General features: G+C 41.7%; 1 protein-coding gene across 3 annotated transcripts in view; it reads left to right on the top strand.

The window, feature by feature from the left end:
• The window catches only part of LOC133559954 (myosin-binding protein C, slow-type-like), a 47,315-nt gene that overhangs the window by 12,404 nt on the left and 14,351 nt on the right, over positions 1-20,560 (top strand). The window contains exons 3-8 of one of the 3 annotated variants that reach the window (XM_061911936.1): positions 5,709-5,750; positions 12,406-12,447; positions 12,791-12,901; positions 14,723-14,871; positions 16,779-16,896; positions 17,213-17,261. In XM_061911936.1, coding sequence (XP_061767920.1) covers positions 5,709-5,750; positions 12,406-12,447; positions 12,791-12,901; positions 14,723-14,871; positions 16,779-16,896; positions 17,213-17,261 — 511 coding nt within the window. The remainder of the gene's footprint in view (positions 1-5,708; positions 5,751-12,405; positions 12,448-12,790; positions 12,902-14,722; positions 14,872-16,778; positions 16,897-17,212; positions 17,262-20,560) is intronic. The other 2 variants (XM_061911937.1, XM_061911938.1) reach the window with 2 other exon arrangements.

The following is a 20,560-nucleotide window of genomic DNA, read 5'->3' as shown; positions in this document are numbered from 1 at the left end:
CGGCCGCTTGTACCCGTGATCTTATCCTTTCGGTCATGACCCAAAGCTCATGACCATAGGTGAGGATGGGAACGTAAATCGACCGGTAAATTGAGAGCTTTGCCTTCCGGCTCAGCTCCTTCTTCACCACAACGGACCGGTACAACGTCCGCATTACTGAAGACGCCGCACCGATCCGCCTGTCGATCTCAAAATCCACTCTTCCCTCACTCGTGAACAAGACTCCTAGGTACTTGAACTCCTCCACTTGGGGCAGGGTCTCCTCCCCAAGTGGAGGAGACCCTAAGTTGATTGTGATAACTCCAGTCCAGTTATGTATTTAATATCACATTTCTGAGGATCATTTGCAAGCATGACTTTAAGTTGCAATTACAGTAGCAAGTACAGGACGTTAAATGGCAGTAACATATAGTTTATGGTGCGTGTTTTTGGTTTTTGGTGTGCCCTAAAAAGTGTTAATACTTCAAGTAATGTATTTATTATGCACCAGCTGTTTGATTGTACTGCGCATTGTAGCCGGAGGTGTTGAAATAGCCATGTAAAATCGCTAATGCTAATCATTAGCGTGTCAACAGCAAAGCCATTGTATAATAGCATCAAGCTAGCGCATTTTTGGAAAAGTGGAGAATTAATTTACTTACTTTACTTAATTTCTTTGTTGGCATTGAACATTCCAACATTTGAGGTAGTTTGGCTGAGTCCGCTCTCAGTGCTGCTAGAGTGAGCGTCATGCGCAACCCAGGTACCATAACATGGATCGTTGGATTTTATGTGAATCAGTGCCAAGTCGTACCAGCGGGGTTTAATCGGTGCCAAAAAAAAGTACACATCCTTACAGCTGATTAACGGTAGTGCTGGATTGGGGGATGTATGTACTGTGTTAAAATCCACAATGTACACTGAACCGGAACGAAAACCGTGTCACGAAACGGTAATAGGATCTGAACCGTGGATTTTGTGATCCGTTCCACCCCTATGAGACAGGAATGAGTGCTCTTTCCAAACCAGGTGAGTCACCGAGATCATTCGGTATTCCAGTTTCCTAGCGTCTATCCTCATGTGCACGTGTGTGTGTCAGAACAAGCTTTACTTGACCACACGCCATGGCGGCCTGGCTTGAGAATTGCTTGCAAGAATGAGCGCTAAAGTTCCGGTTGGGCTTTCACGCATTCACACATTGACCCCGAGGTTGTGGTTTGGTGCTCAAGAGGCGCACGGCCCTCAGACGTGACGCGTCTTGCAGCGTTTTAATAGGTGGGTCCATTTTGACAGCGAAGCCCTTGTTGCAGATGACGTTGTTGCAGCCACAAGTACATCCCCTGCAGGTTGGTACACAAGAATTCTCCTTGCCACATTAAGGAGAAACTCATTCGGCTCCGAGCTGCAACTATAGGAGTTGCTCAACGGAGAAGCGAGGTATATAAATCTTGGGCCTTTAAGTGCAATATAAAGCGAGCATGGCTTTTGTTTTTCTACTTGACAGTCCCAATGGATGTAGTGTATGTCAAAGATGGACATACATGGAGTAGTAACAGTGAGTGTGAGAGTGTGACACCCCACGCATCTGCTTCGATTTCACAAATAAAAGGCACTGACATCGATATTCCACGGTACATATCATGGATAATTCTTGGCTGATATTAAGTCATTTAACCAGATATCTGACAATACAACATTCCCTTACTTGGATTTGAATTGCAATATTAGATAGTGTTACAACCAAATAAAAAAACAAATCAAAGAAAATGACAATTACTAGGAATGTTGCTGATACCAACGATAATCATCCATGATACCCACCACATGTATCAACTCGGGGTGTGAATCTTCGGGCACCTAACGATTCAATCGGATTCCGATACCTGCAGTGACGATTCGATTCAGAATCAATTGTCGATTCAAATCAATTCCTGCAATGTATTATTTAGTATAACAAATTTCCGCAAAGCTCCTTCTGGTTGCATGGATACAGCCTAAAAAACACTTTTGTAAAAAAAAATGATTCTTACTGTATGTGTATATATATATATATATATATATGTAGGTGTGGGAAAAAATCACAAGACTACTTCATCTCTACAGAACTGTTTCATGAGGGGTTCCCTCAATCATCAGGAGATTTTAATGGAAGCATTCACATACAATGGTTTATATAGAGCACAGAGTGGGTGGGTACAAGCAGGCAATATAAACCATTATATAAACCATTGTATGTGAATGCTTCCATTAAAATCTCCTGATGATTGAGGGAACCCCTCATGAAACAGTTCTGTAGAGATGAAGTAGTCTTGTGATTTTTTCCCACACCTACATATTGCGCTCTACCACGGTATCGAGCACTATTCTCTGGATAATCCAATCAAGACATATATATATATATATATATATATATATATATATATATATATATATATATATATATATATTAGGGCTGTGAATCTTTGGGTGTCCCACGATTATATTCAATATCGATACTTGTGGTCGCGATTTGATTATATATCCATTTTTTCGATTCAACGCGATTCTCTATACAAAAACGATATTTTTCCAATTCAAAACGATTCTGTATTCATTCAATACATCGGATTTCAGCAGGATCTACCCCAGTCTGCTGACATGCAAGCAGAGTAATAGATTTAAAAAAAAAAAAAAAAAAAAGCTTTTATAATTGTAAAGGACAATGTTTTATCAACTGATTGCAATAACGTAAATTTGTTTTAACTATTAAACGGACCAAAAATATGACTTATTTTATCTTTGTGAAAACATTGGACACAGTGTGTTGTCAAGCTTATGAGATGCGATGCAAGTGTAAGCCACTGTGACACTATTGTTATTTTTTTTTATTTTTATAAATGTCTAATGATAATGTCAATGAGGGATTTTTAATCACTGCTATGCTGAAATTATAACTAATATTGATACTGTTGTCGATAATATTCATTTTTGTTTCACTACTTTTGGTTTGTTTTGTGTCGTGTTTGTGTCTCAATTGCTCTGTTTATTGCAGTTCTGAGTGTTGCTGGGTCAGGTTTGGTTTTGGAATTGGATTGCATTGTTTTGGTATTACTGTGTAGTGGTTTGTTGGAATGATAAAAAAATTAAAAATAAAATAAATAAATAAAAAATTTAAAAAAATATTTAAAAAAAATGAGAATCGATTCTGAATCACTAATATTTGAATCAATTTTTTCCCACACCCCTAATATATCATAAATATATATATATATATATATTTATATATATATATATATATATATATATATATATATATATATAGAGATCATTGGCCTTAAAAAAAGGTCAATTTTAAAAGGGAAAAATCGCAACTAGGTGTTTTCTCAAAATCGTGCAGCCCTAGTTCTTGTAATAGTACTGTATTTCTTGTGTTTTTTCAAGCTGTCTTAGTAGCTAATTGGTTAAATCACAAAAAATGATTCATGTGCGCGGCCACCACTGCTGCTCACTGATCCCCTCACCTCCCAGGGGGTGAGGGTGATGGGTCAAATGCAGAGGATAAACTCACTACACCTAGTGTGTGTGTGTGACAATCGTTGGTACTTTATCTTGAACTTTAGCTAATTTAGCGATTTTTATGCCTTCTTACTGCTTGTTGTTACTCTGTGTGTATCGTGTTTAGCCTAGTCCTCCAATGATTGTAATACTTGTAAGAAATGCAATTTATTAAACCGCAATGACGGACTATATATTTAAGGGAGCGTCTTCATACGTGTATGGAGATGGCTGCCTTTTTTCTTTTATATGCATCAATCCAATATAATAAAACACAACAAAACAATAACATAATTTCAATTCTAAAACTAAACAAGACATAGCAACATTCAACAGAGCAACTGAGAGGACAAACAAACATGACACAAAACAATCCAAAAGTAGTCAAACATCCATCCATCCATTTTCTACCGCTTATTCCCTTTTGGGGTGGCTGGCGCCTATCTCAGCTACAATCGGGCGGAAGGCGGGGTACACCCTGGACAAGTCGCCACCTCATGGCAGGGCCAACACAGATAGACAGACAACATTCACACACTAGGGCCAATTTAGTGTTGCCAATCAACCTATCCCCAGGTGCATGTCTTTGGAAGTGGGAGGAAGCCGGAGTACCCGGAGGGAACCCACGCATTCACGGGGAGAACATGCAAACTCCACACAGAAAGATCCCCAGCCTGGATTTGAACCCAGGACTGCAGGACCTTCGTATTGTGAGGCAGACGCACTAACCCCTCTGCCACCGTGAAGCCTTTATATGAATCAATCCAATATAATAAAACACAACAAAACAATAACATAATTTCAATTCTAAAACTAAACAAGACGTAGCAACATTCAACAGAGCAACTGAGAGGACAAACAAACATGACACAAAACAATCCAAAAGTATCCATCCATCCATCCATCATCTTCCGCTTATCCGAGGTCGGGTCGCGGGGGCAACAGCCTAAGCAGGGAAACCCAGACTTCCCTCTCCCCAGCCACTTCGTCTAGCTCTTCCCGGGGGATCCCGAGGCGTTCCCAGGCCAGCCGGGAGACATAGTCTTCCCAACGTGTCCTGGGTCTTCCCCGTGGCCTCCTACCGGTTGGACGTGCCCTAAACACCTCCCTAGGGAGGCGTTCGGGTGGCATCCTGACCAGATGCCCAAACCACCTCATCTGGCTCCTCTCGATGTGGAGGAGCAGCGGCTTTACTTTGAGTTCCTCTCGGATGGCAGAGCTTCTCACCCTATCTCTAAGGGAGAGCCCCGCCACACGGCGGGGGAAACTCATTTCGGCCGCTTGTACCCGTGATCTTATCCTTTCGGTCATGACCCAAAGCTCATGACCATAGGTGAGGATGGGAACGTAGATTGACCGGTAAATTGAGAGCTTTGCCTTCCGGCTCAGCTCCTTCTTCACCACAACGGATCGGTACAACGTCCGCATTACTGAAGACGCCGCACCGATCCGCCTGTCCATCTCACGATCCACTCTTCCCTTACTCGTGAACAAGACTCCTAGGTACTTGAACTCCTCCACTTGGGGCAGGGTCTCCTCCCCAACCCGGAGATGGCACTCCACCCTTTTCCGGGCGAGAACCATGGACTCGGACTTGGAGGTGCTGATTCTCATTCCGGTCGCTTCACACTCGGCTGCGAACCGATCCAGCGAGAGATCCAAAAGTAGTCAAACAAAAATGAATAAAATCAACAACAGTATCAATATTAATAAGAATTCCAATTTAGCAGTGATTAATTAATAAAAACATTTAAAAAATGAACATTAGTGTCACATCTCATAAGCTTAAAAACACATTGTGTCCAATATTTTCCACAAGGATAAAATAAGTCAGATTTTAGGTTCATTTACGAGTTAAAACAAATGTAAATAATGGATCGCATATTATATGACTAAATGCATTGTTTTTCTACCGATATAATTTCCATAGCTTGTGTATAACAGTCAGTATGGGCTGGCTAGCTGCCAAAAAGTAAACACATATCAGTCAGCGAGGATCCGCTTTTGTCATCACTTTAAAAAAGAATGAATCGATACTGGCCAGACATGTACGTTTTCTCCAAAACCTCCCGATACCGATCCCTAATAATTACATCGACTTTGTCGCTGGCGGGTCTCAGGAGTGAGTTGAAACCACTTTCTATCCCGAAGTTCCACCCTGATCATTTTCCATGATGACTGTGCTTTCTTCACAGAGGATGCCAGTTCACTCAAGAAACTGTCAGTTGAGCTGCCTAGTAAGACACCTGTGTCAAATCCTATACCAGCGTTTTTCTACCTCTGACCGAAGCGCTCGTCTTCCCTAAATCACTAAATCAAAAATTTTAGCATATAGGAGACATGTTGACAGATATGTTTTGATGTGTTTGGAAAACCTTTACTACTGAGCCTTACAACAGAGATAATTGTCCTTGCTAACAATTAATATACAATCCTTAACTTTCTACTTTCCCTTCTAGTATTTTCCTTCAAAGGGTAACCGCACTTGTTGGGGGAAATTTGCTCATCCATATGTGAGGTAATAATGAAAAAAAAAAAAAAAAGGGTTGTACTTGTATAGCGCTTTTCTACCTTCAAGGTACTCAAAGCGCTTTGACACTACTTCCACATTTACCCATTCACACACTGATGGAGGGAGCTGCCATGCAAGGCGCCAACCAGCACCCATCAGGAGCAAGGGTGAAGTGTCTTGCTCAGGACACAACGGACGTGACGAGGTTGGTACTAGGTGGGGATTTGAACCAGGGACCCTCGGGTTGCACACGGCCACTCTCCCACTGCGCCACGCCGTAATAACACATGCATTTTTCCCCTGGGGGGGGGGGTGCCCGCATCTGAGGTCCTCTCCAAGGTTTCTCATTGTCAGCATTGTCACTGGCGTCCCACTGGATGTGAATTCTCCCTGCCCACTGGGTGTGAGTTTTCCTTGCCCTTTTGTGGGTTCTTCCGAGGATGTTGTAGTCGTAATGATTTGTGCAGTCCTTTGAGACATTTGTGATTTAGATTAGATTAGATTAGATTAGATTAGATAGTACTTTATTCATTCCGTCAGGAGAGTTCCTTCAGGAAAATTACAATTTTCAGCACAATCCCATTCAAGATCAGACAAACATTACAGGGAGACAGAACAGGATCGCTGACGGGTCTGCCGGCTTCCAGGGGGGGGGGATAGAAGATTAAAATGAAATTTTAAAAAATCGGTCTTAGCCTGGGCCTTGGAGAGGGGGTGCAGACTGAGGCCAAAGGGGAAAAAAAAATTAATAAAAAAAATAAAATAAAATAAAAATAAAAAAACCAACAACTCATAGCCATAGTACACATCCCTCTTCCATGTGTGTAAGAGGGAAACATCAAACATCAAAGAACACAGAGGACATTAAAGACATTAAAGCAGCAGATACAATATAAATAAACATTGATTGATTGATTGATTGATGTGCATTCTAAATAGTAAAAACACTGCTAGCAAGAACAGCTAACAATGCAGGTAAAAATGCAGGTAACCGGGTGTTGATCTGGTCTTCCTATAAAACCCTCTAATAAAGTTTTATATAAGGTTTATCGAAGTACGCATGTAATGTAATGTAATAATCTGGTCATTTTGAACATTACTGAAAATTGTTTCCAGGGAATGTCCACAACCATACCATGAATTGATTAATGTGAACCCCAACTTAAACAAGTTGAAAAACGTATTGGGGTGTTACCATTTAGTGGTCAATTGTACGGAATATGTACTGTACTGTACAATCTACTAATAAAGTCTCAACAACATAGAGAGGACTTTCCGTTCACGAGAGCCACGGGGCGTTATCATGTAGCACTATGGCGAAATATTTCAAAAAGGAACATAAAACAGTGACTTACAACGTCACTGTGTTGCCGACGGATGGGATGGTTGTATGTTTCAGCACTTGCACTGTCTCTTTTAGCTGCTAAATTCAAAATAATCCTCAATTCCCGGATAAACAAATAAATATTCCTTGCGATGTTGCAATGGTCTTACGCTGCATGCCATTTGTTGAAAGCCAAAAACCTACACAGTGGCCTAGTGGTTAGAGAATCCACCCTGAGATCGGTAGGTTGTGAGTTCAAACCCCCGGCTGAGTCATACCAAAGATTATAAAAAATGGGACCCATTACCTCCCTGCTTTAGACTCAGCATTAAGGGTTGGAATGGGGGGTTAAATCACCAAAATGTATTCCCGGGCGTGGCCACTGCTGCTGCCCACAACTCCCCTCACTTCCCAGGGGGGGGAAACAAGGGTGATGGGTCAAATGCAGAGAATAATTTCGCCACACCTATTGTGTGTGTGTGTGTGACAATCATTGGTACTTTTAACTTATTAAGTATCAATTTTTTTTGGGGGGGGGCGGCGTGGCGCAGTGGGAGACTGGTCGTGCGCAACCCGAGGGTCCCTGGTTCAATCCCCACCGAGTACCAACCTCGTCACGTCCGTTGTGTCCTGAGCAAGACACTTCACCCTTGCTCCTGATGGGTGCTGGTTGGCGCCTTGCATGGCAGCTCCCTCCATCAGTGTGTGAATGTGTGTGTGAATGGGTAAATGTGGAAGTAGTGTCAAAGCGCTTTGAGTACCTTGAAGGTAGAAAAGCGCTATACAAGTACAACCCATTTATCATTTATTTATTTAATTTGGTAGCATGTGGATTTTCAAAGTTGACTAATTTCCCGACTTGGTGCCACGACCTACAGGTGAGATGCATGATTTAAAACCAAGCATTACATTTTCCTAACTCAAAGGCAATACAGCAGAAGCAGAAGCAGCTCAAACTTCTTCTTCTTTATTTTATGGTGGGTTGGAACCAGCGTTATTAGCAGCTCAAGCTGGCTCGGAGCTGGGTACTCGCTAGTATTGTTAGGCGAGCTACTTGGAAACTGTGGTAAGCTAAATTACAAGTTATTCTACAATAAGTTTATCTTCAAGTCTACTCACACACACGGTTTGTATTCTCCTGTCAAAGAAAACTGACTAGCGAATGCTAACGCTATGTTTGCTTTCTGAGTGACTTGTAACAGCGAGCGATTGTTGTGTAAACTTGGGAAAACACTTGAGCGTGTGTCCTCAAATTTGTGTTGGACGTCGACAGGAGAATCTTTTTGAAAGGGATATTTACTCCTCGTCATTATATCCAGCTGTGTCATGCCGTTTTCTGAAAGACGTGCACTGCAATTTATTTGCCACTTGCCAAGATCCAACATTTTATTTATGGACATTTCCCTAGTTTTGAAAATATTTACTTTAGGTAATCACAATCATAATTTTATCATGAATTATTGTCTATTAATATATATAATTATTATACTATAATATAATTATAATATAATATAATTTGTTTATTCTGGGTTGGTTTTTTTAAATATTACAATTGAGAAAATAACTATTCAAGTAAGATATTTTGGTTTTCCCCACATAAAAAAAAATGGGAAAAATTTTGCAACATCCCGAGGAAGCTTAATTTAGTTGAGTTTAGTTCCATCCATCCTCTTCCGCTTATCCGAGGTCGGGTCGCGGGGGCAACAACCTAAGCAGGGAAACCCAGACTTCCCTTTCCCCAGCCACTTCGTCTAGCTCTTCCCGAGGGATCCCGAGGCGTTCCCAGGCCAGCCGGGAGACATAGTCTTCCCAACGTGTCCTGGGTCTTCCCCGTGGCCTCCTACCGGTTGGACGTGCCCTAAACACCTTCCTAGGGAGGCGTTCGGGTGGCATCCTGACCAGATGCCCGAACCACCTCATCTGGCTCCTCTCGATGTGAAGGAGCAGCGGCTTTACTTTGAGTTCCTCCCGGATGGCAGAGCTTCTCACCCTATCTCTAAGGGAGAGCCCTTAGTTTAGTTTGGTTTCAGTTTATTTGGAACATGCATACGCCCTAGTGTGTGAATGTGAGTGTGAATGTTGTCTGTCTATCTGTGTTGGCCCTGCGATGAGGTGGCGACTTGTCCAGGGTGTACCCCGCCTTCCGCCCGATTGTAGCTGAGATAGGCGCCAGCGCCCCCCGCGACCCCAAAAGGGAATAAGCGGTAGAAAATGGATGCATGGATGCATACGAAACAATGTAATGCATCACACATTTCCAGTTGTATCATTATAGCATGTCCGAAAACCTACTCAGCGGCCTAGTGGTTAGAGTGTCTGCCCTGAGATCGGTAGGTTGTGAGTTCAAACCCCGGCCGAGTCATACCAAAGGCTATAAAAATGGGACTCATTACCTCCCTGCTTGGCACTCAGCATCAAGGGTTGGAATTGGGGGTTAAATCACCAAAAATGATTCCCGGGCGTGGCCGCTGCTGCTGCCCACTGCTCCCCTCGCCTCCCAGGGGGACATCAATGGGATGAGTCAAATTTCATCACACTTAGTGTGTGTGACAAACATTGGTACTTTAACTTAACGTAACTTAACTTAAAATGAGTAGGAAGAACTGATTAACCATTCATTACCATGAATTGATTAACGTGGACCCCGACTTAAACAAGTTGAAAAACTTATTCGGGTGTTACCATTTAGTGGTCAATTGTACGGAATATGTACTGTACTGTGCAATCTAATAATAAAAGTATCAATCAATCAAAAGCAGATCTTATTTAATCCTACCCCTTTTCATGCCATAGCAAATTTACCCATGCCCTGTTCTCTATAACAGAACAGTGAACGAACAGTAATATACCATAGTAAGCAAACAAATATTAAATACATAAATAATATGTCCCAATGAGAAAAAATTAATGAAAAAAAAAAAAGTGTTCAAGATGACATCATAATTGTTGTTCTTCTTGCTGTTTGAATAGTCTCTTAAACTGAATCATATTGGTGCTTTGTTTGATTTCTTTGGTTAATCCATTCCATAATTTAATTCCACATACTGATATACTAAAGGTTTTAAGTGTTGTACGACCATACAAATATTTTAAATTAGATTTTCCTTTAAGGTTACATTTCCCCTAATTTTGTTGAGAAGAATTCTTGTACATTCTTGGGTAGCAGGTTATAGTTTGCTTAGTACACAATTTTAGCTGTTTGCGAATGCACCAAATTGTTGCATTTCAATAATTGTGATTCAACGAATAAAGGGTTTGTATGTTCTCTATATCCAACATTATGTATTATTCTAATTATTCTTTTTAAGAACTGCAAGTTGGATAAAGCTTGGTTTCAAAATAAAATACTTATTACTAGCTTAAATGATAAATGGGTTGTACTTGTATAGCGCTTTTCTACCTTCAAGGTACTCAAAGCGCTTTGACACTACTTCCACATTTACCCATTCACACACACATTCACACACTGATGGAGGGAGCTGCCATGCAAGGCGCCAACCAGCACCCATCAGGAGCAAGGGTGAAGTGTCTTGCTCAGGACACAACGGACGTGACGAGGTTGGTACTAGGTGGGGATTGAACCAGGGACCCTCGGGTTGCGCACGGCCACTCTTCCACTGCGCCACGCCCCCCCCCAAAAAAAATTGATACTTAATAAGTTAAAAGTACCAATGATTGTCACACACACACACAATAGGTGTGGCGAAATTATTCTCTGCATTTGACCCATCACCCTTGTTTCCCCACCTGGGAAGTGAGGGGAGTTGTGGGCAGCAGCAGTGGCCACGCCCGGGAATACATTTTGGTGATTTAACCCCCCATTCCAACCCTTAATGCTGAGTCTAAAGCAGGGAGGTAATGGGTCCCATTTTTTATAATCTTTGGTATGACTCAGCCGGGGGTTTGAACTCACGACCTACCGATCTCAGGGTGGATTCTCTAACCACTAGGCCACTGTGTAGGTTTTTGGCTTTCAACAAATGGCATGCAGCGTAAGACCATTGCAACATCGCAAGGAATATTTATTTGTTTATCCGGGAAGTGAGGATTATTTTGAATTTAGCAGCTAAAAGAGACAGTGCAAGTGCTGAAACATACAACCATCCCATCCGTCTGCAACACAGTGACGTTGTAAGTCACTGTTTTATGTTCCTTTTTGAAATATTTCGCCATAGTGCTACATGATAACGCCCCGTGGCTCTCGTGAATGGAAAGTCCTCTCTATGTTGTTGAGACTTTATTAGTAGATCGCACAGTACAGTACATATTCCGTACAATTGACCACTAAATGGTAACACCCGAATACGTTTTTCAACTTGTTTAAGTTGGGGTTCACGTTAATCAATTCATGATATGGTTGTGGACATTCCTGGAAATAATTTTCAGTAATGTTCAAAATGACCAGATTATTACATTACATGATAAATGGGTTGTACTTGTATAGCGCTTTTCTACCTTCAAGGTACTCAAAGCGCTTTGACACTACTTCCACATTTACCCATTCACACACACATTCACACACTGATGGAGGGAGCTGCCATGCAAGGCGCCAACCAGCACCCATCAGGAGCAAGGGCGAAGTGTCTTGCTCAGGACACAACGGACGTGACGAAGTTGGTACTAGGTGGGATTTGAACCAGGGCCCCTCGGGTTGCGCACAGCCACTCTACCACTGCGCCACGCCGTCCCCAAAAAAAAAAAAAAAAAAGTCAATTTCTAGATATACACAACTTAATTTATAAAGTCTTATCAAGTAAAATTGACTAACTGCATGGACAGATAATATCACTCTTTTTTGCATTTTTTTCCCCCTAAAATGCAGTCTTTTTATCCTACCTCTATTTTGCAGTGTGTATAATAATCGTCTCACATAAGGATTGTGGGCAAAATTCCCAACACAGTGCAGTTCTCCCTCGAGGTGCAGATACTGTCCACTTTTCAAACTCTCTAAAAACTAATCGTTTGTCTTCGTTTGCGTTGGCGTGTGCTTGCTCCAGCGGACTTTACAGTACTATTCTCGCCAATATGCTGTAAATCTTTCTTTGTCTTTATTTAGATGATAGAGTCTCCATTACGGCCTTCGAGAGGAAAGACTCAGGTAATTGAGCGGGAGAAACAGCGCCTAGAGTATTTTGGGGGAATACGTAGGGTGTATATATCAGTCATGTAAAGAGGAACACATATCTTCCTTTATCCCTGTTGGAGGTCACGTAAAGTAAGTTTTTACCCCTTTTTGTTTCCTCGTGCTTTCAATGTTGCAAAGAGCTTCAACTGCTGCTGCTAAAAGTGAGCAAATGTGTCCAGGTGTGTGTCTTCATGTGGCCAGACTTAACAGTACAAAAGGCGGGTGTTCGTAATGTTGTTTTTTTCCCCCGCCCTTTAAAAAAAAAAAAAGTCTAGCATTGCACTGTTTCATTTATGTGTTTTTCCTCAACAACCAGTGTGGTCTTTGGGAGAGTCCCAGGCCCCCGAGGAACTGGACAAGCCCATTGACAACCCGCCGCAGTCCACCCTGCTCTTGGAGATGCCCAAAAGTGGCACGGTGGTCGTCGGTAAGCAAAGAGGCCTAAGTAGAACCATGCAGACCGGCCGAGGGGTTCTTCAAGAACAAGCACTGGCTAGTTGTCAACTCACACTCTAAACCAGGGGTCACCAACCTTTTTGAAAGCAAGAGCTACTTCTTGGGTACTGATTAATGCGAAGGGCTACCAGTTTGATACACACTTAAATAAATTGCCAGAAATAGTCAATTTGCTCAATTTACCTTTAATAAATAAATCTATATATATGAAAAAAAAATGGGTATTTCCGTCTGTCATTCCGTCGTACTTTTTTTTTCTTTTTACGGAAGGTTTTTGTAGAGAATAAATGATGAAAAAAACACTTAATTGAACGGTTTAAGAGGAAAAACAAGAAAAAAATGAAAATTACATTTTGAAACATAGTTTATCTTCAATTTCGACTATTTAAAATTAAAAATTGAACCGAAAAATAGGAAGAGAAAAACTGGCTGATTCGAATCTTTAGGAAAAAATAAAAAAAATAATTTATGTAACATCATTAGTAATTTTTCCTGATAAAGATTATTTTAAGAATTTTGATGACATGTTTTAAATAGGTTGTTAGAATATATAACAAATTGGACCAAGCTATATTTTTAACAAAGACGAATCATTATTTCTTCTAGATTTTCCAGAACAAAAATGTTAAAAGAGATTCAAAAGACTTTGAAATAAGATTTAAATTTGATTCTACAGATTCTTTAGATTTGCCAGAATAACTTTTTTGAATTTTAATCATAATAAGTTTGAAGAAATATTTCACAAATATTCTTTCTCGAGCAAAGCAAGACCAGCTTGCTAGTAAATAAATACAATTTAAAAAATAGAGGCAGTTCACTGGTAAGTGCTTCTATTTGAGCTATTTTTAGAACAGGCCAGTGGGCTACTCCTCTGGTCCTTACGGGCTACCTGGTGACCGCGGGCACCGTGTTGGTGACCCCTGCTTTAAACAATGTATTGCAAGGAATCATGGGAATACAAAGAGTGTCCTGATACAACCTTTTTACTTACGATATCAATATTGCAGCCTTGACTATTGGCCGATACGGGTATCGATCAGCACGTTAGAAAAAGATGATGTGTGCTCGATAGAAGTGCTTGAGAGGAGTCTCAGATAGATAGATAGATAGATAGATAGTACTTTATTGATTCCTTCAGGAGAGTTCCCTCAGGAAAATTAAAACTAAATTGGAGAGTGTACTACTTCGTTGTTAAGTCTGGTTTTCTTACACTTCTGAGTCTCATTCATTTCAGTCTGTCCAAGGTGTGTTGCTGTACTCGGGAAGTAGTCTTTGCCATTAAGTTGAATATGCCAGTAGAGTCCGACAAAGTGTTTATACTGTAAGTATGGTACTTATCACGCATCAGTTTAATTGTGACGTGCATCTTAGTTGTAGTTTTCATTAACAAATTTGAAGGTGTTGAAATTGCAATGTACAATTTTTAATGCTAATGTGTATAGCATTTGTTTTAAGGCATTTCTTCTATTTTTCAATGTCACAGTGAATATATTTTTTATATATGTAAGTTACATTGACTTGCTGTATATCTGTGTGTTCAGCTTAACAGTGTTTTGAAGTAAAGGCTCTCAAATGACAATCTGTTATCCGTCTGTTAAGCTAGCGAGAAGACACGTTAGCGGCAGCAGTGCACACCGCTTGTATCGGAGTTCTTATATCGGACGTTTTAGATGCAGGTCGATATTATCCGATCAGATCTGATACCAGATAATCAGGACACCGCCCCAATTATTACCAAACAATTTGCTAAGGCAGTCTGTATTAAGATACTTGTTTCTGCTCTGCGACAAAGGTGGGGACATCACTTTTGTGGCCAAGGTGGAGGCCAAAGATCTTCTCCGCAAACCCACCATCAAGTGGTTTAAGGGGAAATGGATGGACCTGGCCAGCAAGACGGGGAAGCACTTGCAGCTCAAAGAGACCTTTGACCGCGTCACCAAGGTACCAAGACTCATCCTCAAGAGCATAGGCGCCGATCCCGTAGGTGCTTCGGGGCCCGAGCCCCCACGGACAATGCCGAGCACCCATGTGGGATTGACGGCAAATTCTTTTTCACCACCAAGAAAAAAACGCGCATGCCCAGAAAAGTAGCGTCAGATTTATCGCCCGTTCGAGCACCCACTGGCAGAAATGTCTATCGGCGCCTATGCTCAAGAGTAAAAACCGTCAAATAAAAACAGTTCTATAAACACTATGGGCCTGCTCTACTAAAAGGTTTGCATTTCCTAAAACCCGTGCAAAATTGACAGTGCAAGCAAGCTACTAAGCTTCTGCACTGAGAATTGTGTGACTTAAAAATGATCAAAATAGAGAGCATGTCTTCATTTGTATGGAAAATATATACAAATGATCAGAATACCCACAATACTGGGAGGAGGAGACGCAAATATAATCATTTAGCAGTCACAGTATGATTTATCAAGACTAAAACCAAAATATGTAACACGTTATGAATGTACATGCAAATTGGCGCAGTTACGCGATACAATGGAGAGAATCTGCCGTCCGTGTGCATGTAAACTTATTAAAAAACAAAAATATTAGACATATTATCTATTCCTATTAAAACAAATTAAATTGGTTTGTTGTGGTGTCTGCCGCCATTTTTGTAAAAGCGTTTTTTTTATTTTTTATATGAGATACAGTGCATTAACAATATACCAGAGGAGAAACCATCCATCCATCCATCCATCATCTTCCGCTTATCCGAGGTCAGGTCGCGGGGGCAGCAGCCTAAGCAGGGAAGCCCAGACTTCCCTCTCTCCAGCCACTTCGTCTAGCTCTTCCCGGGGGATCCCGAGGCGTTCCCAGGCCAGCCGGGAGACATAGTCTTCCCAACGTGTCCTAGGTCTTCCCCGTGGCCTCCTACCAGCTGGACGTGCCCTAAACACCTCCCTAGGGAGGCGTTCGGGTGGCATCCTGACCAGATGCCCGAACCACCTCATCTGGCTCCTCTCGATGTGGAGGAGCAGCGGCTTTACTTTGAGTTCCTCCCGGATGGCAGAGCTTCTCACCCTATCTCTAAGGGAGAGCCCCGCCACACGGCGGAGGAAACTCATTTTGGCCGCTTGTACCCGTGATCTTATCCTTTCGGTCATGACCCAAAGCTCATGACCATAGGTGAGGATGGGAACGTAGATCGACCGGTAAATTGAGAGCTTTGCCTTCCGGCTCAGCTCCTTCTTCACCACAACGGATCGATACAACGTCCGCATTACTGAAGACGCCGCACCGATCCGCCTGTCGATCTCACGATCCACTCTTCCCTCACTCGTGAACAAGACTCCTAGGTACTTGAACTCCTCCACTTGGGGCAGGGTCTCCTCCCCAACCCGGAGATGGCACTCCACCCTTTTCCGGGCGAGAACCACGGACTCGGACTTGGAGGTGCTGATTCTCATTTACTTTAATTTTCCGCAAAAATGCTGGCAACTAGGCTGCCAGCTTTTTACTTTTTTTTTTTTTTTTTTTACAGTGTGTGCTGCATTTTCCTCTACACAAACACAACAAGTGTGCAAAATAGGAGTGTCTCCAAGGTGACGGCCCATCAATGAAATATTGCAATTGGCAGCACTTTTGAACTTGTTATCAATTGCTTACGCAGTCTTAGTAGATCACTTGCAACACACCCACTAATAGTATACGCAGTGTTAAAGTTTTTGCATGCTTTTTAGCGCATGGTATTTGGGATCTTAGTAGATCAGGCCCTACTGTGCAGTATATGCGGTTGTAGCAGCACATCAAATCACACAAAAGTGGCATTGAACACCAAAATGAGTCCAGAAACTACATGATGTTTAGGGCCACAAAAATCCTTGAGGACTGAAACTTAACACACTTCCTCACAGATGCACACTTTTGAGATGCACATCATCAAGGCCAAAGAAAATTATGCGGGCAATTACAGATGCGAGGTGACCTACAAGGACAAGTTTGACAGCTGCTCCTTCGACCTGGAAGTGAAAGGTTTGTCAAAACAGGACGTCTGTCTTGCACAACGGTCATCGCATGAATTGTTCGTTGAATTCTTTTCATGAATGGGAATTGAAAAAAAAACATGTGAGCTTCATTTTGAACTTGAAAACTCCACTGACCGGAGTACTCCAAGTTCTTGTTTGATACAGTCAAGAATGTTGACGATACAGTTACATCCCTACTATAAACCAATCGTTTTTTTTGTTGTGGTTGTTTTTCATTTCCCGTTCATGAAAACCAACATCAACGACCGAAAGATACACCAAAACGCGGACTGTGCAAATGAATGTTTGTTGCTCTCTTCCAGAGGCCGGACCGTCACAGAGTATTGATATCAGATCAGCTTTCAAAAGGAGGTAACCAAAGAATAACAAATCAAGTAGAGAGAGAGCATCAGAAAATATAGTATACAATATTCTGTATGTCTATGAATCTTCTCATTCATCCAGATCATTGTATTCTCAGGGCATTCAATCGCTTACACCTGGACTGTTCAGTTTGTCATAGAACACGTTTCGCCAGTCATCTGAGCAAGCTTCATTAAAGTTAAAGTACCAATGATTGTCGAAATTATTCTCTGTATTTGACCCATCACCCTCGACCCCCGCTGGGAGGTGAGGGGAGAAGTGAGCAGGGGAATCATTTTTGGGATTTAACCCCCAACTCCAAACCTTGATGCTGAGTGCTATTTTAATAGTCTTTGGTATGACTACCGATCTCAGGGCGGACAATCTAACCCGGGGGTGTCAAACTCAAATACAGAGTGGGCCAAAATTTTAAACGGAACAAAGCCGCGGGCCAAGGTTGAGCAAATTAACCTTTTAATAGGGACTCAAACAAGTTTAGCATTATATATTTAACAAGCAAGGCTTATATAACTTTAGTGACATGCAAAATCCAGTTTAAAATAATAATAATAATAATTAAAAAAATATCAATGGCATATCAAATAAAATTTAAATAAAAATGTTATGCCTTTTTTTCTATTTGCAATCTTCTAAAAGTAAATATAAATGTTTTTCCACAGGCTAATAATAAATTTGAAAATAAAATAATGATGAATGAACCAAACATTCAAGCCTTAAAGTAGCAAGAGAAAATGCATGAATGAAACGTTAAATATTGGTCAGTTTGCTGGAAGTTTCCCGGAAGAGTTAGTGCTGCAAGGAGTTCTGGGTATTTATTATTTTGTGTTACAGTGCGGATGTTCACCCGAAATGTGTTTGTCATTCTTGTTTGGTGTGGTTTCACAGTCTGGCGCATATTTGTAACAGTGCTAAAGTTGTTTATACGGCCACCCTCGGTGTGACCTGTACGGCTGTTGACCAAGTATGCCTTGCATTCACTTGTGCGTGTGTGTAAACGCCACAAATATTATGTGACACGCAGTTAGTATGGAGGAAAAGTGGACGTGACGACAGGTTGTAGAGAACGTTAAAGGCAGTGCCTTAAATGCACGCTCCCAATATAGTTGTCCAGGTGGAAATCGGTAAAAATTCGGGAGAATGGTTGCCCCGGGAGATTTTCGGGAGGGGCACTGAACTTCGGGAGTCTACCGGGAAAATTAGGAGGGTTGGCAAGTATGAGTATTAGCGGCGAGTATTAACACCGGCGAGCCAGCTCGAATGCTAAATTGATATTGCCTCAAGGGCCAGATTAAATTACACGGGGGGCCAGATTTGGCCCGCGGGCCAGAGTTTGACACCCATGATCTAACCACAAGGCCAGTGAGTCGGTAATTCATGTTTATAGGCCTTGTTCACACTGCAGGTCAATTCAGACTTCTTTTTTTTCACCCATATGTGACCTGTATCACATTTTTTCATGTTTTTTCGAACAGTGCAATTACGATTTTAGTTTTTGTATCCGACCCAGACCTCTATCATAGATAGATAGATAGATAGATAGATAGTACTTTATTTATTCCGTCAGGAAAATTACAATTTTCAGCACAATCCCATTCAAGATCAGACAAACATTACAGGGAGACAGAACAGGATCGCTGACGGGTCTGCCGGCTTCCAGCGCCCCTTACAAAAAAGATGACATACAGGTAAACAAGGCAATAAGCATCATCATTTTTCGCCATAATAAATAGTTGAAAAATGACCAGAAAACCGGGGGAAAAACTGTTGTAGGAACTCATGTCAGTGCTTCGCCAATCTTGTCTACGACTGCTCGCTAAGACGCTCTTTGGAGCAGACGTCAAAGCAAATGTCCAACAAACTGCGAGAAGCAAAATGATAGCACTTTTCAATCTTCTACGCGCAATAATTCGGTTCAGAAAATGTCGACCGTGACTCCACAAAATCATTTAAATTGCCAGACAGGCCTGAGACCTTCTGGAATTGCAGCCATGTTTATTTGCAGAAACACTTTAGCATTTGCTATGTCATGACATCATGTCTCCCGTCCAAAGGCAAAACCTAGTAACTCACTTCTAGCTGATTGTGAGAAAACAAAGGAAAACCAATCTATCTTGATGCTGTCTTACAAGGATCTACAAAGTCATCAAACGTATAGATGTTTTCTTGAGCTTTCATTTTCTTGCCGATTGAGCCATGGATTGAATCTGCTCTCATGAACGTGTGCCCTTTCTCCAGATATTTTATCACAATCTCGGGTGGGCCCCATTCTGCGTTTGCACAATGGGCAAGAGCCGTGTACAGCGTCCGGTTTTTATTTTGACCGCCACAGTTATCTGCCCAAAAGAGTATGCAAGGGGAAGAATCAAGAACAATACTTTTAATGAAGGTGCTTGCAACGTCCTGGGCCAATCTTCCAAATATCCCCTGGTGCCATAATATCACATAATCAGGTTGACCGTCGGCCCCCATTCGTGCAAATGTCTCATTAAAGACAATAAGGCGACTGACAAAGAAGCTCCGATTGGTCCCTTGAGATACTAGGTTTTTCTGTTGTATCTACGCCAGGGGTAGGGAACATATGGCTCTAAAGCCAGATGTGGCTCTTTTGATGACTGCATCTGGCTCTCGGATAAATCTGAGCTGACATTGTTTAACATGATAAGTAATTAATAATTCCACTTGTTAAAAATAATGTTCAAAACATAAAAAATTCTCATGCATTTTTAGTCCATCCATCCGTTTACTACCGCACCTGTTCAAGAAGTTGCGGTAAGACGTTATTTATTTATTATTGGTTAGTGTGGGGCGTGTCCTCCTGGGGGTTCTTCAGACCACCAAGCACCGACATAAGAGCCCGTTTCAGGGTTACACTATTGTTTTATTTTTCAATATGTCTCTCAGTTGCTTTCCAGCAATTGTATTTTTCTCTTTCGTTCTCGCTCGCGCTCTGGCTCCAGCCCCAACCCCATCTCTCCTCCTGGCACGACAGTGACATGAGGCAACGACAATACAAATGACAATACAATGATCCAGCAACTTACACAACACAAAGCAGGTACAAATAGGAGCGGGCTGATTGGCAACAGGTGTGGCCAGGTGCCAATCAGCCGCTGCTGAGGAGGAACACAGCACTCAGGGAACAAGACAGGAAGCTGACAAAATAAGCGCACTAGACAGGAACTAAGGACAGGAAATACTAAACACAGAGGAAACAGACAAATACAGAGGAAAAAACTAAAACATAGACAAACTGTCAGGGGAATGCCTGACAGAAAAAGGGAGGTTTT

Source organism: Nerophis ophidion, linkage group LG10, assembly GCF_033978795.1.
Source record: "Nerophis ophidion isolate RoL-2023_Sa linkage group LG10, RoL_Noph_v1.0, whole genome shotgun sequence".
Classification (NCBI taxonomy): domain Eukaryota; kingdom Metazoa; phylum Chordata; class Actinopteri; order Syngnathiformes; family Syngnathidae; genus Nerophis; species Nerophis ophidion.
Note: the sequence above shows the minus strand (reverse complement) of the source record. Positions and strands in the feature narration are given on the sequence as shown.